The sequence below is a fragment of the Oncorhynchus masou genome, chromosome 29 (genome assembly GCF_036934945.1).
Source record: "Oncorhynchus masou masou isolate Uvic2021 chromosome 29, UVic_Omas_1.1, whole genome shotgun sequence".
NCBI lineage: Eukaryota > Metazoa > Chordata > Actinopteri > Salmoniformes > Salmonidae > Oncorhynchus > Oncorhynchus masou.
Window position 1 is genome coordinate 72247552 of NC_088240.1, and position 25867 is coordinate 72273418.

Below are 25867 nucleotides of genomic sequence, written 5' to 3' on the forward strand. Positions count from 1 at the left end.
TCTCACATTTCTTTTAGACTAACATTTAGTTTTCAACAGCAGAGATTTGTATTAACATTGCTGTCTGACATTTGCAACATTGTTTCAATATTCCCATTCGATGTAGCATGCACAGTAATGAACGTGTTGGGATGAGACAGACAGGCAGGCAGCTTTTCTCAGCCAGTCGAAATCATGAATCAGCATAATGTTTTATGGATGTATACAAATAAACATCAATAGAAAACAGGTCAAACGAACTGAAGTGCAGCTCGGTTGCAGTCTGTCCAGCTTCAGTTTGAAGTGATTGTGTTAGCTGTGATGGCTAGCTCCTCTGAACAACAGTGTCCTGATGAGAGAGCACATTTTCTATGTCAGGTGAAATCGCACACCATTAGCTCATTGTTATGGATGTATCCAAGTAAATGGCATTATCATCTGTGGTGGCCTACGCCACTCGGCTTCGCCTCGTACACATTGACCGCAATGTGGTCAATGGTTCAAATGAGAACCCAAGAGGGCTGGGTATGGTCCCTTGGGTTTTCTAGAGCTACCTCTGCCCTGGACTACATGACAACAATTTGTATAACATGTAGTATGCCTGTCACCTTAGCGATCACATGTAGGACTTTGATTGTGTATGATTTGATTTATGTATAATTTTATTTCTATGTGATTTGACGGTATTATGTCATTTTGCTTTCAGTGGCAGTGCAGTATTCCTTGTTTACAATTAGAATGGGTGCAGTTTTAAGGGACCCCTGCTGCTTCATTATGATAAACATACCTTTCACCATACTTAACAATATCACAATTTGCTTGTGTTTGGGGGTTTTACGCCTTGTCTGATGATTAATGACTGACATATATGATTACATAACAATTTAGACTGATTATTCCTTCCCTTCATATTTTTCTTATCAGGCTTGGAAGAAGTTGGAGAGAGACCCGAGAGGACCAGGTTGTGCTTGTCATGACGTTCTACAGCCAGTAGAGGGAAATCTTCACCTAGGTAAGACTCAATATGGCAGAACTTCCTCTAAACACCTATCAACCTCTAAAAACCTGTGTCGATGTAAAATGAAAAAATAAACAAAAAAAGGCTTCAATCATTTCAATTTCCATGATAAGCGCTCAATTATTTATTAGGTTGTTGGCAATGCCCACTAATAGCAAACATTTCCAAAATGTCTTGAACAGAACCATTTGTGAAGCCAATAAAATGGTGCAAGAAATCCAAACCATAACTTTAAACAATTAATTCAAAGGCAAAGGCCTTTCATACTTAGTGATTTAAGATTTGAATACAAGGTAAATATTAATTCACGAAAATGTACACATGTAAGAAAAATATGTGTATCAAAATACTTGAAATGGATGGGCATTTGGCCAGGCCTCCTTTAATTCATCCTCTTTTAGTCATTCTTACACACATCTAGTCTAGTACAAAGTATTCAATCATTTACATCCCATTACTTGAAACCTTTAAAATCATATTCACCCAGTTATCCAACTTGTTTTAGATCAGAATATTGGCACTAAATGCTGTATTAAAGAAATGATGAGTCAGAGTGAAGACTTGCTTTTGGTCCCTCTAATAGTAATCAAAAACTATAGTATATCATAGTTTGTTTGACACTCATCAGTTGATGAAGTTTGATATCAAAGCCATTTGAGACATTGAGTCACTTGCACAAGTACTTCTTGCCTATCTTCATGATGTTGAGGTTTTGAAATCTTGCCTCTTGTAGCCTTGTTTCCATGTATGAACTTGTTTTAAACCAGTGAGCAGCATCATCCGATGACACGGTCTGTGTTTTCACCAATGCACACTCATTCATGCCCATCATCCATCCTGTTAGCATCCCCATTGCTAACGTTATCCCCCTCTCCATGCCCTATCGCCTCCACCTCTTCCTCCCCACTGTCTTCCTCCTTCTCTGGATGTGGTGGGGGCAGCTCCAGGACTGGAGGTGGGGACTGGGGAGGTAGGGGGATAGCCTCTCCCTTCTTGGCCAGCTCGGCCAGCTCTCGGGCAGAGGAGGTGGGGGTCGGGGTAGGGTAGGTGTGGTGGAAGGATTCATAGTCCACCTCGTAGAAGCCCTCCTCTAGGGAGAGCACAGGGGTGAAGCGTTCCCCCCACATGACCTCTGAGTCTAGGTAGGAGCTGCGCGCCTGGCATGTCATTCCTGGCGGGAGAGAGAAGGGAGAGGGAGACAGACATTACTGACATGAAATAGAGGATAGGAACTTTAAATGACTGTGTGATTGGGTATGATCTAAATGTTTATTTTAAAGCCCTTGTCATGGAACTATACTAAGACCTGGACTCAAGCTGCGTCGTTGTGATTTGTGGATCTAATTAAGATTCACTATGCTTTGTCTCCTCTACTTTAAATGAGCTGTACTCCTTTCATTGAACAAACATTTTTGGAAATAGGCTGAAGAGTGGTTCTAATACAGAGATGTGCATCTTCTCTTTCAATCACACACATGTACACACATCAAACACACAGATGCAGAAACGCATACAGATAGATAGATAAACACACACAAACACACACACCTTTCTGAATACATATATGTGTATTGCCTATAAAAAGCTTGTGAGCATTTTCATCCGATGCTCAAGTGAACCTTGAAGAGCCACATCAATTACAGTACATATTATCCACAGGAATGCTGAAACAAACCAACTGACTATGCACAGCCAGCACCAGGGGTATATCAAAGCAGACAGACCAATGTACACACACACACACACACACTAAGAGAAGTAAGGGGTTCCGGGTTGGATGATTCACAACCTTGTGATGTATCAACAGTTATTTTTTTCAGCAGCCATAATGTAAATATATACTGTATATCTTAATTTGCATTTCACCTGCAGCAAATGTATTAAATTATAATGAAATAGCTGTAATTCTTTGAATGTAAACAGCACACTAAATGAATTTAAAAAATACTGGCAATTCAATGGTATCATGTATACAGTGGGATGCCTACATACTGTGCCTGATGATGATATTTAATATACAATTAACATACCAATTAGCCTACGTATTTTCATGAAGCATTTAGAAAAACGAAACAAAGCCTTTGAGCATTGTGTGAATAAGAGATAAAAGCAGCTGTCACCCCTTCTGCCGCCCCGCCGGTCTACTAACCACCTGTCCTGGCAACCCACATTATGCACACCTGACAACCATCATTACGCACACCTGCTCCCCATCGTTATGTACACCTGGTCTTCAGTACTTTGATTACTTCCCTTTTATTTAGCCCTCAGTCTTCAGGCAGTCTTGGTTTTCATGCCCAGTACGCTACTCGTTTTGTATATCGTCATGTTCTTCCTTATTAAACTCACCAACTGCACTTGTTTCCTGACTCCCTGCTCCCATTCTTTAAGCACCTGAGAGATTAAAACCTCTTGAATCTAGGGGGCACTATTTTCATTTTTGGAAAAATAACGTTCCCAAAGTAAACGGGCTATTTTGTTAGGACAAGATGCTAGAATATGCATATAATTGACAGCTTAGGATAGAAAACTCTAAATTTTCCAAAACTGTAAAAATATTGTCTGTGAGTATAACAGAACTGATATTGCAGGTGAAAGCCTGAGAAAAATCCAATCAGGAAGTGACTCTTATTTAAAAACCTCTGCGTCCCTATTGAGCAGTGAGTGAGATATCAACCAGATTCCTTTTTTATTTTGAAAAATGAGCCTGAACGTCAACATTGCGTCAGTGGTCAGCTGGAGTCTCTCAGAGTGTTTTGTGCGTAAGAGACAAATGCGGCCATTGTTTCTCTCTTTCCACTAAGAAGCCATCTGTCCCGGTTGATATATTATCGAATAGATATTTGAAAAACACCTTGAGGATTGATTATAAACAACGTTTTCCATGTTTCTGTCGATATTATGGAGCTAATTTGGAATATTTTTTGGTGTTGTCGTGACTGCAATTTCCGGTCGAATTCTCAGCCAAACGTGAAGAACTAACAGAGTTATTCCGGCTACAAAAATAATATTTTTGGAAAAAAGGAACATTTGCTATCTAACTGGGAGTCTTGTGAGTGAAAACATCCGAAGCTCATCAAAGGTAAACGATTTAATTTGATTGCTTTTCGTGACCAGGTTGCCTGCTGCTAGCTAGGCATAGTGCTATGCTAGGCTATCGATAAATTCACACAAATGCTTGTCTTGCTTTGGCTGTAAAGCATATTTTCAAAATCTGCGATGACAGGGTGATTAACAAAAGGCTAAGCTGTGTTTCAATATATTTCACTTGTGATTTCATGAATATGAATATTTTCTAGTAATATTTATGTCCGTTGCGTTATGCTAATTAGTGTCAATTGATTACGCTCCCGAATGGGTAGTTACAAGATTGACAGCAAACCAGTAAACTCTTTCCTACTCCAGGCAAATCCCACTTCAAGGCCTGATTGGGTTTGATCCCCGAGGGAAAAGAGCAAAACAACAAACTGTTGTCGATAGATTAAACAAAATCAATAAAGCATCAGCTTTTATTTTGTCCTTTGACTAAACCGTCAATATTGACATGGGATACTGAGGAAAAAACAGCCCTTGCTGTGCGATGGATCAAACATTCTCCTTCTGTTAAATCAAAGTCTATATATTGAGTAGAATATCAAAACCAAATCTGAAGCAATAACACCCACACGGTCTGCATCCTCATAAACAAAATCGAAACTAAATTGCCTGCAGTATTATTTTATTTATTTAACCTTTATTTAACCAGGAAGGGCTCATTGAGATTAAAATCTCCTTTTCAAGAGCGCTCTGGCCAAAATAGGCAGCACTAAATCATTACAAAAAAATTACAGACAGACAACATGAAAAACTACAAGTAATCTAGTAAAAACCATTGAATTCACAAAAGTATAAAACAGCAAATTAAAAACATTGACAGGTCAGGGAATCAGCCTCAAAATCCTTCATCAGTGATTTAAAAACACCAATCGGGACAAGTTCTTCCAGTTTAAAAGTATTTTGTAAGGTGTTCCAAGACGATGGCGCAGAGTACAAAAAAGCCCTTTTACCAAATTCAATTCAGACATTTGGAACAGTTAGCAGGATAAAGTCCAGCGAACGAAGAGAATACCCACCACATTTCTGAACAATAAAAATCCACAAATAAAAAGGTAGTAAACCCAAAATGGCTTTGTAAATAAAAGTATACCAGTGCCTGAGCCTACGAGTGACTAGAGAAGGCCAGAACCCAAAGTGCAGTCGTGCGTAAGGGTTTTGCAGTTTAAAATAAATCTCAAAGTGCCATGGAAAAAGGTGTCAATTGATCTCAAACACTGAGCGGAAGCATTCATATATAAAATATCCCCATAGTCTAGTAAAGGCATAAATGTAGCTGATACGAGCCTCCTTCTGGCTTCAAAAGAAAAACAGTCCTTATTCCTAAAATAAAATCCCAATTTCAGCTTCAATTTTTTTGTAAATTGTTGAATATGCAATTTAAAAGAGAGGCCGTCATCAATTAAAATTCCAAGATATTTATATGAGGTTACAACCTCAATCTCCTTGACCTGACAGGTAGTAATAGGTGAAAGGTTCAGAGGTCTATTTCTTGCATTAGAAAACACCATTAGTTTAGTTTTGTCAGTATTGAGGATAAGCTTCAATTGACACAAGGTATGTTGAACAGTATAAAAAGCAGTATGTCTTTGAGCAGTAGTTCAGTTCACTGCCACCCCCCATTTTGGACCTAGAATCATTGACAGTGGGTGGGATGGGAAAAGGGAATTGGGTCATTCCATGAAGAGTGCCTTTTGTGTCCCTTTGATATTTTAAGTAGAAATTGTGCATCAATATTGAATTTTAAAAGCATGTTATATTAAATGAAGTGCCCTTTAATATAGACCATATGGATAATTCAATTAATCCACATTTTAAAATGAGTAAAGGCTTGCTCATGTGCCAAAATCCAAAATCTGCCAACCCTGTCACTTCTAGGAAGATTTTAACCCACTTATCCCCAAAATGTCTCCAAGTTTCATCATCATTATAAAGCCCTAGTCATTTCTGAAGATTATTATTTATTTTATATGACTAGTGATTCATTTACATCTGTCCTGCATTTTAAGGTCAACCCTGTTACGTGAACTGAACTCTCATTTTAACATGGTGAAACTATTCCCTTTTAAACAGAAACATTGAACATCTAATAGTCAAATCCTAGAGTAAAAGCAGGTGAGCTGGTTCTAATCTTCTGAGCCATGTTCTGGTGTTTTGTGGTGGAAAACTGAAAGGGCCGATCATAACACGTCAACCCTGTTACCCATAGATAGGCAGGCTAGAATAACACGTCAACCCTGTTACCCAGAGATAGGCAGGCTAGAATAACACGTCAACCCTGTTACCCAGAGATAGGCAGGCTAGAATAACACGTCAACCCTGTTACCCAGAGATAGGCAGGCTAGAATAACACGTCAACCCTGTTACCCAGAGATAGGCAGGCTAGAATAACACGTCAACCCTGTTACCCAGAGATAGGCAGGCTAGAATAACACGTCAACCCTGTTACCCAGAGATAGGCAGGCTAGAATAACACGTCAACCCTGTTACCCAGAGATAGGCAGGCTAGAATAACACGTCAACCCTGTTACCCAGAGATAGGCAGGCTAGAATAACACGTCAACCCTGTTACCCATAGATAGGCAGGCTAGAAATGTTTTAACAAAACCATTTGTTTGTATAGCTTGCATTCAATTGCCACTCCCTGTTGCACACAACAAGCTTCATTCCCCCTGTCACATGGGGATTTATGGCGGATTTAAGAAGAAATTGTCAACCTGTCACGTTGGTATAAAGAGATTCAGGAGACAGACGCAGGAATGTGTAATAGGGTTTTGTATTTTACCCAAATTACGGCGTGCCGTGTAAAGGCACGGGGACGAAGACCAAACAAACACGTAACAAAACACAGGGTAGAAACTCATAACAAAAGAGAGAGGAGTACCTCGAATAAATAGCACACTCAAACAATGATTTAACACACGGGACGAGACCTGTAATCATCTGTGCAATCCACAAGGGCACGAAAGCCCAAAACACACAGCACAGATACTCACACGCACCAACGGACATGGTCACAATAATCAACCCCACCATGGTGAACAAAGGGCACATATATACAAATATAATCAGTGGGAATAGGGACCAGGTGTGCACAATGAAAGTTCCAGAGGGATCCGTGACACAACCCTGTTACGTTCAACTCTGTTACTTTATTTTGCACTTAATAGGCACTTACTATAGTGTATATATATATATTTCTTTATCCTCTTGAGATGGGAAAACAAGTTTTTATTCAATTGAAAATGTGCTCTTTATGACAGAATTAGGTCAAATCAAACATTTATTTTGACCAAGTTACACATCACAAAGGGCACCAAATTGGTAGAACGACCCAATTCAATCACCATTCCAACCTGAATTCCCTCAACGTCTTCTACTCATTTAATTTCCCAGAGGCTGTACTATTGACAGGTCTGGGATTCTCTCACAAACACACAGACGGGCTTCCCTGGAGTCCCTGCTGCTTCTCACAGCTGCCAGAAGACCCTAATAGAGGATATTAGCATACAGGACAATGCTGTGGCCATTTAGGATAGTGTAATTGCAGTCCTTGTCAAGTGCATTCACAGCCAACGTTAATTGGTGATACCCTGCAAAGTCTCAAGTGATTCCTGTTGACTGCATCCTCTTTATCCCACCAAGTGAATGAATGCTTATAAACAGGGTCACACAAACCTGCACTAGATTCTCATATTATATGTTAAAGTACCTGTAATTATAGTTCTATTAATGTTATTTTAATAATAATTTTCTACATCATTATGATTACAATAAAAAACTCTCCAGGTAGAAGTTTGTCGGCACAGATCTAGGATCAGCTTACCCTCCACCAGAATGAATCTTCATCATTAGGCATGAAATGCAAATCTGACCTTAAATTAGAAGAACCCACCTGTGGCTTCCACCATGCCCTCCAGGATGACCACTACCTCAAACTCCTCTCTCTCCAGCTGTTCCTGTGAGATTTCCCAGAAGGGACTGCCCTCGTTGAACTCGTGACAGATGATGAGTGGCGACACCAGGAAGAGCCTGTCGTCCCCCGTATCGAAGCCCACATTGATATCCGTCTGATTGAGAGGGATAAACTCCCCTTCCTTGGTCTGCTTGGAGCGGATCAGCTTAGCCCGGATGGAGGCCTCCACGATGTGTGAGTTCCTCAGGTCTCCGACCCTGAACATCAAACACAGCTTGCTGTCCCTCACAGAGATCACCGCCTTGTGGGAGAACATGAGCGTCTCGGCTCGCTGCTTGGGCTGGGAGATCTTGACGAACATGCATCCCACCATGAAGGCATTGACAATGGAGCCCAGGATGGCCTGGACTAAAAGCAGGAGAATCCCCTCTGGGCATTTATCAGTGATGACCCGGTAGCCGTAGCCGATGGTGGTCTCCGTCTCGATGGAGAAGAGAAAGGCGGAGACGAAGCCGTTGAGGTTGTTGACGCAGGGTATCCAGTCTCCATCGTCGGTGTGGTCCAGGTCTCCGCGGATGTAGGCGATGAGCCACCACATGAGACCGAAGAACACCCAGGTGGTTGTGTAGACCAGGGTGAACACCAGCAGGTTAAAGCGCCACTTCAGGTCCACCAGGGTAGTGAAGATGTCTGTCATGTAGCGGTATTTCTCGCGCACGTTGCCGTGATGCACGTTGCACTTGCCGTCCTTCTCCACGTAGCGCTGGCGCCGTTTCCTCAGGGTACGTCCTGAACGGTTGGAACCTTTACCGCCCCCACCTTGCCTGCCGCCCACCACCATGGTCCGGTCTGTGGGCACCTGTGTGTTGTTCGTGTGAGAGAAAGAAAGAAAGATATATAGAAAGGAAAGAAAGAAAGAAAGAAAGAAAGAAAGAAAGAAAGAAAGAAAGAAAGAAAGAAAGAAAGAAGAGGGTTAATGACTGTGTGATTTAACAAAGTAAGTTATTGCTAAATTGATCACTTCCATCAAAACTTCCTTCACCTTGTTTTTGGTAGTATCCCATCTTGGTTTTGACAGCTTTTGGTCCTGTTTCTCCACATCCTGTCCAAAACGCCCTTTGAAGCAATTCATGGCCTCAAAGCTTTGGGCCACAGTCGCTGTTTCTGGCCCCAAACAGTACGCTTTCTAGCTGGAAAACATAAAAGCATATTTACATGAAAGATTATTCAAAGTCCACTGTGTAGCGGACTAGCGACAAACCTGTGATATTTCACGTCAAACTGAAATGAGGTGTGGTGGTTTTTTAGTAACACCAGAAATCCATCATAAAATATAAAAGAGCTAACGCAAGCTTTTATGAACAGCTCTCCATATCAACTCATTATTGCTGTTCACCTCTGTCAGCCTGGACAGGCAAGGGTCAGAGACATGGTTCATTTCTGCCATTGATCGCCAACAGCAGACACCCTCAAGCCAAACAGAGAACATGCCAGTAATTCATTATGCTCAGAACCACTTCACAGTTTTAAATCCCATCTTCCCACATACACACTGGGGCACAAACACTGGCACGCACGCACGCACACACACACACACACCACATGACCCTCTCTTTTTCACAGCTAACTATGTGACTCCTGGCTCACTGTAGAAAGGATCAAGTGAAACCCTTTTAAGTGAATCTGCCTCATTATGCCTTTTGTCATCCTCCCAAATCGCTCCAGTCAATCCAGATCTATCCACCACAGCGGTGTGTGACTTGCAAGATTCTAAAGATGAGAACGACTGAACTTCAGATGGGTTGTAGCCTACTGGAGATGTAGATTGCATAATCAGCAGACTTATCTCAGTTAGTTGCACTGCGACTTGCAATGTCTGCCACCAGCAAAACAAAACAACTCAGCTTCCTCATTTGTCGTTATGTAGATTTGAGGGAGTATAACAGATGTAATGTGAGAGGGAGTGAGCTTCAGGGTTACATAGTCCAAGGATACTGCTCCATGGCCATGTGCTCCTTTGTATTGACAGGAGTTCAAAGCTCCTCGTTCTAGTCTCCTGTGGTCAGTGTGGGGGGCAGGGGAGGGGACAGGGCAGAAAGCCACACTCTCTCTCTCTCAGCAACACTCTCACAATCTCACTGACCTCATGTCAGCTCGTTGCACTGCTGTAGTTATAAATGTCTACAAGCAGCGTTTAAGATAAACTAATGACAAGAGTGAGTGTGCGTGTCCGTGTGTGTACGTATGTGTGTACCAGTGTAGGCTCCTCAGAGGAGGAAGGGGAGGACCATCTTACTCAGTGAATGTCAGAAAAATGTAAAATAATGAAACATTAAAAATGGTATCATTTTAGACAAAACCTAACTAAATATATTCACGTCACCAAATACCTGATTAAAACACACTGTTTTGCAATGAAGGGCTACAGTTGTCTCAACAACACACTTTAGGCTATTACTATGGTGTAGCCAGAGGACAACTATTCCCCATCTTCCTCTGGCAACATTGACTTCAATACAAAACCTAGGAGGCTCGAAGGCCTCACCCCCCCTTCCATAGACCTACATGGTAATTATGACCACTTCCGGAGGACATCCTCCAACCAATCAACACTTTTGCAATATGAACAGACATGTTGTCCATCAAATCATAGGATTAGGATCAGAGAACGAGCCTAGTGTGTTGTATTGGGGTTGTGCCACAGAGCATTATGGGGGTTCTATGTGTTGAGAATCTTGGTGAGTTGGTGACATATTGGATAGAGATTGACAGTGAAGTTTAATAGTTGAGAATTTTTAGGATATTATTCCATTCAAATTCATTTTTTCAAACTACAGGAGATACAGGAGGTAGATTATATGTTGTTTTCTTGGTTTTAGAACTTTATTTTTGTGTGGAGTTAGTGCAATTTATTTCAATTTGCCTTGCTAACTTTAGTAGCAAGTACTAACATCGCTCCCGAGTGGTGCAGTGGTCTAAGGCATCTCAGTGCTAGAGGAGTCACTACAGACCCTGGTTCGATACTGGGCTGTATCACAACCGGACGTGATTCAGGGGGCCCATATGGCGGCGCATAATTGTCCCAGCGTTGTTTGGGTTAGATTTGGCCGGGGTAGACCGTCATTGTGTTGGGCCAGGGATTGAAAGGTTGCTGGATCAAATCCCCGAGCTGACAAGAAAAATATCTGCCCCTGAACAAGGCAGTTAAACCACTGTTCCCCGGTACGCCGTCAATGTAAATATGAATTGTTCTTAATTAATTTGCCTCGTTAAAAAAAGGTGAAATATATATATAGTTAATGAAAATACTCTGATCCGGTATTTAGGCTATTTATCAAAAAATACACATAAAAAAATACACATAATCACTCTGGACAGGCACAAGCAAAAACTCATTACATAAATGTTTCAGCAGCCTAGGCTCCACCTAAACATTAGAGATTTGACATGCTGTATGGGATGAAAATTAGATTTTTTTTCAGTCTGATCAACTGTAGGCTACTAATAATAGCAGGTGCATACAGCCTATGCGCACTGTCCATCTGGTCTGGGTAAACAAATTGGTAATGTTATGTATATATAGCCCATTTGTTTGTCAGAAGAAAATGTGAATGTGATCAAATTTGATTTATATTCAAACTTGGGCTGGCTATGCTGCCTATACCTTTTCAATCCAAAATGATTAACTGGAATTAATCAATCAACATAATAATGATGACATAGACCGTGAGTTAATTTTTAATGAGGCCTACAGTTGCAAACATGCATAAAGAAAAGCTCAGCTGTCACGTCCTGACCTTAGTTCCTTTTTTTATGTCTCTATTATAGGTTGGTCAGGGCGTGAGTTGGGGTGGGCATTCTATGTTTTGTTCTATGTTCGTATTTCTATGTGTTTGGCCTGGTATTGTTCCCAATCAGAGGCAGCTGTCAATCATTGTCTCTGATTGAGAACCATATGTAACAGTATAATTTGGTCCTCTCCTTCTTCCAATGACGACAACCGTTACATCAGCCCTGTGAGTTCTATTGTCTATCAGTTGTTGTCTCTGTGTCTGGGTAGAGGAAACTCCCCTGTTAGTCTAGTGTCAGTATAATTATTATGAACAAGTGTAAGGTTGCTGCAGTTTGACAGGGTTTTCTTCATGAGTAAAAAAAAACAAACGTGACCTGATTAGAAAAACTGGTCCCATCATAGCCCATATAAAACCTTTTTACAATAGTTCTGTAGCTCAGCCTGGTCTCATAGACCAGATGTAATCACTGTCATATCCTATAGGGTCCAGGCCCCAGGGAGAACCATTTTTCCAAGGGCTTTATTCAGGAATGTTTCTTGGGCTACTTTGTGTCAAATGGGTGAGATGCACAGACTGTTTGACTTTGTGAATTCATGGAGAAACTTGTTGTCCAAACCTACGATGGTGCAGCTGTAATGGAATGTATATGCTATTTACAGCTAAGTCCCCTCCTGTACCCTGATTAAGAGGTGATGACCACTCCACTAACATTGCCAACTCTTTCCTGACATGAACTGAAGCCATGTCTCATGTGCCCACTCATCCACTGGCACATTGAATGTTTCCTCTCCAGGCACTGAGTAGCCCTGTTAATTTTCTCTCGTTACTGTATGTAGAGTCAATCACATACACAAAAACAATCACATTATTAAACATCAATGATTTTACTCATTGTATGGACTAACTCATTCTTAGCTATTGTGTCTAACTGTGTAGTGTGTTGTTGTTTTGACTTCCCAGTCAAATCCTGTCCTGGTATCAGTGGAAGAGTTGAGCTCTTCTCCAACACCATCCATCCACGATGAGCCTGTCCTGCACTGAAGGCTATGAACACCTCAACCCCTGTCCTGCACTGAAGGCTATGAACACCTCAACCCCTGTCCTGCACTGAAGGCTATGAACACCTCAACCCCTGTCCTGCACTGAAGGCTATGAACACCTCAACCCCTGTCCTGCACTGAAGGCTATGAACACCTCAACCCCTGTCCTGCACTGAAGTCTATGAATACCTCAACCCCTGTCCTGCACTGAAGTCTATGAACACCTCAACCCCTGTCTTGCACTGAAGGCTATGAACACCTCAACCCCTGTCCTGTACTGAAGGCTATGAACACCTCAACCCCTGTCCTGCACTGAAGGCTATGAACACCTCAACCCCTGTCCTGCACTGAAGTCTATGAACACCTCAACCCCTGTCCTGCACTGAAGGCTATGAACACCTCAACCCCTGTCCTGCACTGAAGGCTATGAACACCTCAACCCCTGTCCTGCACTGAAGGCTATGAACACCTCAACCCCTGTCCTGCACTGAAGGCTATGAACACCTCAACTCATGTCTCATATCCTCATTCAATCACTGCTGTGATCCCTTTCCAACAGAGTGGAAGTAGCCCTTTCATTCCCACCTTTCTCAATGGTTCTCTCTCAGTTCAGCAGTGTCATAGCTTAAAACATCTTTACAGGGCACAGAGCTTCTGGAACAAAACACCCAACACTTGAAATAAATAGATCTTAATTATAGAGTAGAGTGGCAAATTAATGGTCGGGGGGCACATTGAAGGTGAATGCTCAAATAATCTTTCTTTTGAGCCAGACTGCCCCCGTTCTATAAACTACCAACCAGCATTTATAATTGACAAATAATTCATCATTACCAACACCACCTACTCTCAGCATATTTCCCCTATGACCCCTATTTGACAGCAGAGATTCATTAAGTTCCTGAGTTTAGATGTTGAGATGAAAACATTCTCTGCCACACACACACACTCCCGATTAAACCTCTTTGAAGTTATACGCTTAAAACGATCAGCCTCCATTCCCCATGCTCTGTCCAGTGGTAAAACACTGGCAGTAGGTGTGGGTGTGATGAGGAGTTGACTGTTAGTCAGCAGCAAATGTGTGAAAGCTGAAAGCCATATTTATGATGCAGGTCTCTGTGGGGTATGTGGGGGGAGGACAGGCAGAGACAGACGGAACACGCTGGGAGGCCACAAATCAGCCACTGATCCATCTAGAGGTGGGCCCGCCTGACGAGAGAAGATTAAAGAGACAAGGGGACAACATGCTGCATACATGTATGACTGGGAAGAGAGACATTAGCCAAGGACTGGCAGGGGACGGAGAGCAAGGGAATGAGGGAGGGGGACAAGAAAACAAACAGAGAGAACGAAGTAGATAAAGAGATATAGGAAAGGGAAATGAGAGAGGTAGAAAAACAAATGAGGAGTGAAAATGAGAAGGAAAGAGAGTAAGGAGTAGTGTTGGACAGGGCAAAAGGCAAGGATGATAGTGTTGATTGGCGAGCAGATCAGTCGAGTAGAGGGTTTCAGGAAGGGAGACAATGAGAGAGACCGTAAAGAATAGTTTAATAGGGCCAGAAAGAGAGCTTGAGAGAAGGGGTTAATGGTTTGAAAGGAAATGACAGGTGTGGTTGGAAAGGTCAGAGAAGAGAGGCTAGAGGGAAGATGATGACTGGCTGTAGAGGCTGGAGCAGCCAGGTGTGAAGTGAATCGGTGAGTGCTAGGCCTAGTGTTGACACCAGTACCACTACTGCTAGTAGCAGTGTGTGTGTTTTTACAGGCTTCTCTCCAAGTTTGCATTCTGATCACAGTAGCTTCCCCAGAGGCTCAGTCAACCAACATGGCTTAATCCTAAAGACAGGACTGACCTGAGTTCAGAGTAGCCAGGCAGCATCTGCTTCCTCAGCACAGCTCCACTGGCACAGCATGTTACAGCACTAATGCCACCCAGAATAAAGAATAGTTCTGTCAGGGATAAGGGATGGAGGCCAGCCTGTTGGAATGAAATGTCATGTCACCAGTATGAGGAAAAGATGAAGTCTCATTCTCTGTGTCGCCTATGTGAGAATCTTGTCATGAGCACCAGTGATTCTCTACTTTTTTCTTATTATTTTCGCACTCCATTTATCACTCTCCCCTGCTCCTCAGTCTCTTTCCATAGTCACTTTTCTCATTTCATCTGGGTTCCCATTTTGGCTCAGGATGATGAGGGTATAATGGCCTCATTTTAAGACTAATGCTTTATAATGATGAAATGACCTGTCCAGTACAAACGGAGAGCCAAAGACAGACAGACACAGACACAGACAGACAGACAGACAGACAGACAGACAGACAGACAGACAGACAGACAGACAGGCTGGCTGGCTGGCTGGCTGGCTGGCTGGCTGGCTGGCTGGCTGGCTGACAGGACAGGACAGGACAGGACAGGACACTCCCCTCAGCCATTAAATTACATAGCCAAAGAGAACAGTAGTTGGGAGAGAGAATGAGTAGACGGGAATTAAAGAATAGTACAAGAAATCAGACGTGAAAAGAAAGAGAATGGAGTGGAGATAATTAGGAAGTGTTGAGGCTGAAACGAGAGCCAGGCAGACTCACTGCATTCCCACTTCACACTGTAGTCTACACCCCATCTTTAAAGGCTTTGTACCACACTTAAACACTCTGCCCTTGAGAGAACTTCCTCTTAGGAGGGCAGAGAATTAGTTGAAATGTCTATTTTTATTTTAAAACAGCTTGTGTAGGTAGCATCATTAGATATGAGCATAATCATTTACATGGTGAGACATGATCTTAAATGTCCCTATTAAATGTTCTCTATTGCTCCTCTATTATTCCTCAAGCAAGAGGGGAGGCCGATGACATCACAGATTCCCATTAGACCAACTCCTTGAATGCCCTACTCCTTGAAGTTTGCAGTTTTGTCTAAAAAACACTATATTGCTCAAAACAGATTTTTTTTTACCCCTTAGTGTGTGTACTTTACAGTATTTATACTTGAGACTTTTCAACAGTTAAAGTTAGCTGGAGGACGTCTTTAACTAATTTGATATCAAATCCAATTAGATTTGTCACATGCGCCGACGACAACAGGTGTAGTCCCTACCGTGAAATGCTTACTTACAAGCTATTAACCAACAATACAGTTTTAAGAAAATAGAGTTAAGAAAATATTTACTAAATAAACAAAATTTACAAAAATATATAACAATAACGAGGCTATATACAGGTGGTACCGGTGCCGAGTCAATATGTGGGGGGTACAGGTTAGTCGAGGTAATTTGTACATGTAGGTACAGTAGGGGTAAAGTGACCATGAATAGATCATAAACAGCGAGTAGCAGTAGCGTAAAAACAAAGGGGAGTCAAAGCAAACGGTCTGCTGTTCTCTCTGCCGTGCGGTAGAAGAGAGAACAGACTATTTTTTATAGGTATATATTTAAAAACATTTACCAGGCAAGACAGTTAAGAACAAATTATTGTTTACAATGATGGCCTATCCCGGCAAAAACTGGACGACGCTGGGCCAATTGTGCTGCTCTATGGGACTCCCAATCATAGCCGGATGTGATGCAGCCTGGATTCAAACCAGGGGCTGCAGTGACACCTGTTGCACTGAGATACAGCGCCTTAGACCGCTGCGCCACTCTATGACTTGGGTGACTGGAGTCTTTGACAATTTTTTGGGCCTTCCTCTGACACCGCCTAGTATATAGGTCCTGGATGGCAGGAAGTTTGGCCCCAGTGATGTACTGAGCTGTACGCACTACCCTCTGTAGCTCCTTACGGGCAGTTGCCATACAAGGTGGTGATGCAACCAGATGCTCTCGATGGTGCAACTGTCAAACTTTTTGTGGATCTGGGGACCCATGCCAAAGTTTTTAAGTCTCATGAGGGTGAAAAGTTGTTGTCGTGCCCTCTTCACAACTTTTTTGGTATGTTTGGACCATGATAGTTTGTTGGTGATGTGGACACCAAGGAATTTGAAACTCTCGACCCACTCCACTACAGCCCTGTCGATGTGAATGGGGGCATGCTAGGCCCTCCTTTTCTTGTCGTCCACAATCATCGCCTTTGTATTGCTCACATTGAGGGAGAGGTTGTTGTCCTGGCACCACACTGCCAGGTCTCTGACCTCCTCCCTATAGGCTGTCTCATCATTGTCGGTAATCAGGCCTACCACCGTTGTGTCGTCAGCAAACATGATGACGGTGTTGGAGTCATGCTTGGCCATGTAGTCGTGGGTGAACAGGGAGTACAGGAGGGGACTAAGCACGCACCCCTGAGGGGCCCCCGTGTTGAGGATCAGCGTGGCAGATGTGTTGTTGCCTACTCTTACCACCTGGAGGGTGGGTCGTCAGGAAGTCCAGGATCCAGTTGCAGAGGGAGGTGTTTAGTACCAGGGTCCTTAGCTTAGTGATGAGCTTTGTGGGCACTATGGTGTTGAACACTGAGCTGTAGTCAATGAATAGTATTCTCACATAGGTGAACATTTTGTCCAGGTGGGAAAGGGCAGTGTGGAGTGTGATTGAGATTGGGTCATCTGTGGATCTATTGGGGTGGTATGCGATTTGGGAGTCGGTCTACGGTTTTCAGGATGATGGTGTTGATGTGAGCCATGACCAGCCTTTCAAAGCACTTTATGGCTATAGACGTGTGTGCTACGGGGTGGTAGTCATTTAGGCAGATTACCTTCGCTTTCTTGGGCACAGCAACTATGGTGGTCGACTTGAAACGTAGATATTACTGACTCGGTCAGAGAGAGGTTGAAAATGTCAGTGAAGACACTTGCCAGTTGGTCCGTGCATGCTCTGAGTACACATCCTGGTAATCCGTCTGGCACGGTGGCCTTGTGAATGTTGACCTGTTTAAAGGTCTTGGTCACATCAGCGACGGAGATCTTGATCACCCGGAACAGCTGGTGCTCTCATGGGTGCTTCAGTGTTGCTTTCCTCGAAGCGAGCATAAAAGGCTTATAGCCCGTCTGGTAGGCTCCCCTCACTGGGCAGTTCGCGGCTGGGTTTCCCTTGTAGTCCTGCCACATCCTACGAGCATCAGAGCCGGTGTCATAGGAGTCAATCTTAGTCCTGTATTGATGCTTTGCCTGTTTGATGGTTCGCCTGAGGGCATAGCGGGATTTCTTTAAGCGTTCGGATTAGTGTCCCGCTCCCTGAAAGTGTCAGCTTTAGCCTTTAGCTTGGTGCGGATGTTGCCTGTAAACCATAGCTGCTGATTGGGATATGTACATACGGTCACTGTAGGGACGACGTTGTCGATGCACTTATTGATGAAGCCACTGAATGAGGTGGTATACTCCTCAATGCCGTTGGATGAATCCCGGAACATATTCCAATCTGTGCTAGCAAAACAGTCCTGTACAATATCATCCGCGTCATCTGATCACTTCCGTATTGTACGAGTCACTGGTACTTCTTGCTTTAGGTTTTGCTTGTAAGCAGGAATCAGGAGGATAGAATTATGGTCAGATTTTCCAAATGGAGGGCGAGGGAGAGCTTTGTACTCTGTGTGGAGTAAAGCTGGTCTACAGTTTTTTTCCCTATGTTTGCACATGTAACATGTTGGTAGAAATGAGGTGAAATGGATTTAAGCTTGCCTACATTTAAATCATCAGCCACTAGGAGCGCCGCTTCTGGATGAACATTTTCTTGTTTGCTATTGGCCTTACAGCTCATTAAGTGCCAACGCCGGTTTGTGGTGGTAAATAGACAGCTACGAAAAATATAGATGAAAACTCTCTTGGTAGATAGTGTGATCTACAGCTTATCATGAGGTACTATACCTCAGGCGAGCAACACCTCGAGACTACCTTAATATTAGACATCGCGCACCAGCTGTTATTGACTGCCTGGTGATGCCACCAGGCACACCAAAACTCCCTCCCACCAAAACAGGCTGACATTTCAGGCTGTCTATTCAAACAGCTGTTAAGCTGAATGTGAATGATCATTATTTTCACAATTTCAGTATTATTCCAGCCTCTTAGTGTGGAAATATATATAAAACACAGGAAAGTACAGTTTTGACTGCACTGGGGCTTTAATGAGACTTCCTGGCTATGATTTAATCATGTATCACAGTAAGCCTTTGTCTCATATAGAGTACCAGTCAAAAGTTTGGACACCTACTCACTCAAGGGTTTTTCTTTATTTTTTTTACTATTTTCTACATTGTATAATAATAGTGAAGACATCAAAACTATGAAATAACACATGGAATCATGTAGTAACCCAAAAAAGTGTTAAAGAAATCTAAATATATTTTAGAATCTTAAAGGAGCCACCCTTTGCCTTAATGACAGCTTTTCACACTCTTGGCATTCTCTCAACCAGCTTTATGAGGAATGTTTTTCCAACAGTCTTGAAGGAGTTCCCACATATGCTGAGCACTTGTTAGCTGCTTTTCCTTCACTCTGTAGTCCAACTCATTCCAAACCATCTCAATTGGGTTGAGGTCAGGTGATTGTGGAGGCCAGGTCATCTGATGCAGCACTCCATTACTTTGCTTGATCAAATAGTCCTTACACAATCTGGAGGTGTGTTTTCAGTCATTGTCCTGTTGAAAAACAAATGATAGTCCCGCTAAGCGCAAACTAGATGGGATGGTGTATCGCTGCAGAATGCTGTAGTGGCAATGCTGGTTAAGTGTGACTTGAATTCTAAATAAATCACAGATTGTGTCACCAGCAAAGCACCCTCACACCTCCTCCTCCATGCTTCACGGTGGGAACCACACATGCGGAGCTCATCCGTTCACCTACTCTGAGTCTCACAAAGAGACAGCAGTTGGAACCAAAAATCACAAATTTGGATTCATCAGAACAAAGGACAGATTTCCACAGGTCTAATGTCCATTGCACGCGTTTCTTGGACAAGCAAGTCTCTTCTTACTATTGCTGTCCTTTAGTAGTAGTGGTTTATTTGCAGCAATTCGACCATGAAGGCCTGATTCAAGCAGTCTCCTCGGCACAGTTGATGTTGAGATGTGTCTGTTACTTGAACTCTGTGAAGCATTTATTTGGACTGCAATCTGAGATGCAGTTAACTCTAATGAACTTATCCTCTGCAGCAGAGGAAACTTTGGGTCTTCCTTTTCTGTGGCGTTCCTCATGAGAGCCAGTTTCATCATAGCGCTTGATGGTTTTTGCAACTGCACTTCAAGAAACTTTCAAAGTTCTTTACATTTTCCTGACTTTTTTGGTTACTACATGATTCCATATGTGTTATTTCATAGTTTTGATGTCTTCGCTATTATTCTACAATGTAGAAAATAAAAATAAAGAAAAACCCTGGAATAAGTATGTGTGTCCAAACTTTTAACTGGTGCTGTAATGGTTTTCTTCCATTGAAGGAGAGGACCAAAGTGCAGCGTGGTAAGTCTCCATAGTATTTATTTAAACACAAAAACTGAACACTCCATACAAAAACAATAAACGTAACGTGAATAACCAAAACCGAAAACAGTACCGTGTGGTGTAAAACACAGACACGGAAACAATCACCCACAAAAACACAGTGAAACCCAGGTTACCTAAATATGATTCTCAATCAGAGACCACTAACAACACCTGCCACTGATTGAGAACCATACTAGGCCAAACACAGAAAAACAACCTAGACACACAAAACATAGAATGCACACCCAGCTCACGTCCTGACCAACACTAAAACAAGGAAAACACAAAATAACTATGGTCAGAACGTGACAGGTGCTGTACATCATTACTGATGAATACTGACAGTAAAGGCCCCCTGGATGTTACATATTTCAAATATACATACTGCAACATACATTTGCTTCTCCATAAAAGGCCAACAGACCATGATTCAACCCGCTCCATACATCTGCCATTGACAGTAGTGCGTGACACACTGACTAATTTAGGGTTACAAAAATCCTGGAACTTTCAATAAATTCCCTGGTTTTCCCGAAATCCTGGTCAGAGGATTCCCGGAATCAGGAAAGAATAAGCAGGAAATCCAAAATCCTCCAACATGGATTTCTGGAAAACCAGGGAATTTATTGAAAGTTCCCAGAATTTTGCAACCCTAGTCACTGTCACATCATGGTCGATTGGCTTTAGTTTGGACTGAGGGTCAGAGGGAGTCAGGTTCCGTGCAGGGTCTCCCAGGGGCTTTGCTCAACATATTTGGGCTCCTCAAATATACCGCAAGCCCCCTTGTTATTGTCCCAGGGCATGGGATGTAATGGTCAGCTACAAATGCACTGCAAAGAATACTAGTGTACGAGTGTTCAGAATGGATGTTTTTTTTTGTTCAGGAAGATGGTTGATACCTGCGAGTGATTTACTGCTCTAGAATTGGCACTTGTTTCAAACCCACTATGGGAGCTTATTTTACAATAAACAATCCTGGTGTTCCCTTGGGTAAATAAGCACGGTACCGTGGGAGGTCCTGCCGCTTCCCGCGGTTAGTATCTTTAATTAAAGCCTCAGGTTAGGTTTTGTCCTGTTTTAGTCTACACTTCCTCCGCACACAGAATACAAATTGACAGAATTAAATGGTATAAACTTATTTGCTCTTCACAGCGATTGTGTCGTAAACCACTTCTGACATTCATTTGAGGGCAATTTGAAAGTGAAAAGGACAACTCAATACGTGATCCTCTCCTCCGCCAACGCACGGTACTCTGCTGAGTGCGGCTGATAATGGGCTGTGGTGGCTGAGCATGAGCAGTAAGCTAGGGCAGCACCTCTGTATTCTTAATCAAATCACTGTCATTGCCAACACCTATAGCCCCTAATATTCTCCCAATATTTCTCCCTCGCTGCCTCGTTTCCACCCCAATGAACTCAAATTGACAAGTTCAGGCAGATGAGGGATACAAGCAAACCCTTTAATTTATGTTAGGGAAATAGAATGCCAGCCAGCGATAGGTTGAATGATGATGGGATAAGGAGGTGGGAGAGAGAGAATGTTTAAACCTTGAATGGAACAAATGTTCTCTCTGTGAACCGTATAGGTTAAGTTTAGAATCACAAAAAATGTATGCAGAGTTTTGTAGTTAACATCATTAATGGAAAGTAAATATGAAAAATATATTATGAGGTTACGGCTGTTGGTGAACTGAACAATGTCCAAAGCCAAACCTGGCAGACTGACATGGTTAGAGTCAGATGCTTCATGCCCCTGACATGGTAATAGTCAGAGGAGTCATGCCCATAGGGGACACAGTGGCACGTGGCCCTCAGATCACATTCCTTTCAATCTTTTACCCAGATTTTAGCAGAGATGCAGAGAAGCATATTTTGTTTCTTTAAAAAATAACCCCCATTCAGGAAGATACAGTTTAAGAGGTATGCTTAGAATATGCAGGAAAATGTATTTAAAATAGAATTAAGCATAATGATTATGACTCTAGATTGCAGGAAAAAGCTGGTTTAGGTGTTTGAAAAATGAAAAATTCTCCAACTGGTGTTAACATAATATTATAAACCGGATAGTTTGGCTCCTGGATGCTGATTGGCTGAAAGTGGTATGACAAAAAATGTATTTTTACTGTTCTAATAACGTTGGTAACCAGTTTCTAATAGTAATAAGGCACCTCAGGGGTTTGTGGTATATGGCAACTCCACATTGCGTCATGCGTAAGAACAGCCCTTAGCCATGGTATATTGGCCATATACCACACACCCTCATGCCTTATACTTGTTTCTGATTGGCTTGAAGGGCATTCTAGAGTGTGCATTATTTCCCTATAACGCACAGTAGATTTGCACGGTAGAATTCAATGGCTATAGTTAATTCTTACATATTCTATGTTTGAGCTGCTTTGAAAGCAAAGGTTGAAACGAAAACATTATTGACATTGTTGAATTGGATTTTCAAAATGGCAAGCTAGGGTTAGCTAAACTAGCAAGTCTGTTTGTTTAGTCACCATGGCAACTACTGTAGCTATCTAGTAAACTTGCTAGCTACTTCAGTGGATGGTGAAGGGATAATAAACTCGGGGCGCTATATGTTCTCTGGAAAAGAATCCAACTCCACAGAAGGTCAGTTCCACTTTCCATATCCGTCATTATTTTCCATAGAACGCATAGCCCCTTAATTGATTACCCCTTAGGTGTAGGCATGCATGCCAAGTCATTTAATTCAATTAGAAATAGAATACAAATCACAATGCTGTAAAACAGACACAAAACAAATTGATTGGAAAGGTATACATCCCTAGAATAAAACAGAGGCTATTTCTGCACTGGCCAGAAAATATTATCACTGAAATGGCCTTGAAGAAACAACAGAAACTTAACATTTTCAGAGCTCACTTATATACTTCTTGGGAGTTTCCTAATGCATTTTAGCTGAAAGTTCTTGATAGAATTATTAAACACACATTCACTTTTGGAATATCATATCTTATGAACTAAAACAGATATTAAACATAGGTAAAACATACTGAAAATAAGTTCTCGCAATATGTTCAAGGTTACTTTCATCAAGGCTTTACATTCAACCCATTAAACAGCCTTGGTAGATGAACACCCCACTGACCTTAGGGTTATCTTCAGAGCCATGAATAGTGGTTAAGCTGGGTAGGTAGTGTAACCATCTAGCAATTCCCAGTCATATTTAATATTCAAGAACAAATCTAAACCATTCCATCTGACGCCCATATGCTACTCCAATGGTTCCATGATATCCAATTTGCTGTCATCAAATCTGAAGCATGTCAATTGCTCTTGAGCAGCCATGCCCTCCTTTTAGAAATTTTAGAATACTTTATGTAAAAAATATAACCAATTTGACAACGTGTGGATAGTTATATAAAATCTATTCTAAACATCTTTGACATGGATAACAGGATGTGTTGAACACAGCGCCCAGGGCATTGTCGCAGTTGACTGTTAGTTCTGGAATGATTATTTATTCAGAACGTGAATCGTTGATGACGAACAAGCAGCAAGGCGCGTTAATAATGGGGTAAGAAATAATGCACGAATACTTCATGCTGTGCAGTTGGGAAGAGTGGGTCTGTTTAAAATGGTAGCTTATAAGTGGGTACTGGGTAAGCTAAAGAATTGGACGAGCTGTCAAAATTCTAGTCGAGCGTGAAACGCGTTGGAGCATAAGAGGAACGAACATATGGGCACGTTTTCACTCACTTGCTGAAAAACAACATGAAAACAGGGCGATAACGCAACACACCAAAAGCCGCCGAGAGAATAAAAACGGGAGGGGAGACCGGAGACGAGAGGGAGAGCAGGGAAGAGAGTGAAAGAAAGAGCGTAGCTAAATTGGGGATGGATGAATGATGATAAGAAAATAAATACACTGTAAATGAACAATGTATTACAATGTTTTAAATTGTTCATTCGCGTCAACATTGTATCTGTAATTAGTCCAATTTTATACCCACATTTAAGTGGATTTCTTTCGCAATCATTTGTTAAAATGGTTTATGCTAGGCTTCTAGTTGCCTACAAGTTACTGTTCAAATGTATTCATTTTAAGAGCCTAACTGATTGACATGGTTAGGTTAGCTCACATTACCCGCTGATTTGAATTAAAACCACAAAAAAATGGAAACCTCAATAAACGAAGTTGTCCGCATGTTGACTTTATCTAGTTTAATAGACACATGGCCTAACAACCCGGGGTCATAAAGGCTACGCAAAACTGAAGCAAATAAAGTTTGCAACCCCTAACAGACCCGAGCATACATGAACCCAGTTTGGTTGCCTAATAGCCTTGTCTATTCAGTCATATAGGCTACTACGGACATATATACAGCGTTGGCAGGGTTACTACTGTATTAAGCATTTAATAATTATGTAGTTAATAAAATACCTCACCTCGGTTTTACAACGGTGCTTGGTTCGACACGTCTGTACGAGCTCTGACCAGTACCTGTTAAAGGTAGGTTACATCAAACACGACCACAGAGCGCGCCGCCAGTGCGTGTCCACATATCAACACATCTTATTCCTGTAAATTGACAGAAAACGGAATTGATAAAAATAATAAGATGCATTTACTATCGCTATAGTAGTTTGGAATTAACACGTCTGGTTATTTTGGCTCGGTGGTTATCCATGAGTGGGGCAAGGCATCCTCTGTTTGCGCTGTGCTTACCTTCTTTCCGAACTGGATTTGAGAGTCCCATGATCGCTGCCATAGAAGATCAGGTGGCGGTTTTAAAACCGTAGGTAAGACCACTACAGTAAACTGCCACTTTTTCTGTTCCTCCTGTAGCCCCGCCAGGTCTCATAGACTAGACTAGACGTAACAGCCAGCTGTAGCCTACAGTTCATTGTGCGCGAAGGAACAGACTAGACTTGCCACTCCTACGCGTATTGCAAAACTCCCCTCCGCCCCCTGTACTTTACAGACTACTAAGCTTTTCTCATTACGTACGATCTAATATATATGCTTCCGTGCTGTGTTCAGTGCTCAGTATGATAACATTACTATTCGGCTTTGACTGCTCTCTGCAGTGGCATCAGTAGTCCCATTTGATTCCGTGCAAATCATTCCCTCTGATCTACTTTCATTAATAAGAGTAATCTTTTTTTTCTCAGCAGGAATGCTAAGATTACCTTCTGAAAAATGGTAGACAATAAGAAATGCAGAGGTAGGTGACTGCATGGCCTATCTATGAGTCATTATAAGATACATTACATTGTATCAGCCATAAATGCAGAGGTGTGAGGCACTCCGAGTGTGAGGCACTCTTGCACGATGAAAAACCTTGGCTGAGAAAACCAAACCAAAAACTTGCTTTTAACTCCCCAAGCGAATGTCTATCCACTGGGCACAGCACAGACTTCAGTTCAACTTCTAGTTTTGATTTACATTTGGTTGAGCTGTCAACTAACCTGAATTCAACTTGAAGTCAACAAAAAAGGTCACCATGTCATTAGATTTATGCTAAAGTTGGGTGAAAAAATTAAGAAAATCCCTTACTTTGATTACTTTTTTCAAATCCATTCAGTTTTCCACATTGATTCAATGTCATCACATAGAATGTGTCTGTTGAAATGAAGTGGAAACAATGTTGATTCAAC

The 25867-nt window shown here is 42.0% G+C and overlaps 1 protein-coding gene across 2 annotated transcripts; it reads right to left on the reverse strand.

Moving 5' to 3' along the window:
- Window positions 1–1011: 1011 nt before the first annotated feature.
- Window positions 1012–25141, reverse strand: LOC135520441 (G protein-activated inward rectifier potassium channel 4-like). Of its 2 annotated transcripts, XM_064946011.1 has the most exons (5): window positions 24936–25141; window positions 24656–24788; window positions 9049–9196; window positions 7986–8865; window positions 1012–2168 (listed from the first exon to the last, which is right to left on the reverse strand). In XM_064946011.1, the coding sequence occupies exons 3-5, from the start codon at window positions 9136–9138 to the stop codon at window positions 1813–1815; spliced, it is 1326 nt and encodes a 441-aa protein (XP_064802083.1). In that variant the 5' UTR covers window positions 9139–9196; window positions 24656–24788; window positions 24936–25141; the 3' UTR covers window positions 1012–1812. The 2 variants fall into 2 exon arrangements, with proteins under 2 accessions (XP_064802083.1, XP_064802084.1); XM_064946012.1 differs by lacking the exons at window positions 24656–24788; window positions 24936–25141 and adding an exon at window positions 14691–14761.
- Window positions 25142–25867: the final 726 nt, after the last annotated feature.

Bases quoted from the DNA above. Each gene is read 5' to 3' on its own strand.
- LOC135520441 (XM_064946011.1), bottom strand. From the start codon at position 9,138: ATGAATTGCTTCAAAGGGCGTTTTGGACAGGATGTGGAGAAACAGGAC. The intron at 8,866-9,048 runs GTGAAGGAAGTT...AACAACACACAG, and splicing joins GGGATACTACCAAAAACAAG to GTGCCCACAGACCGGACCAT. The intron at 2,169-7,985 runs GTGGGTTCTTCT...CTCTCCCGCCAG, and splicing joins GGGCATGGTGGAAGCCACAG to GAATGACATGCCAGGCGCGC.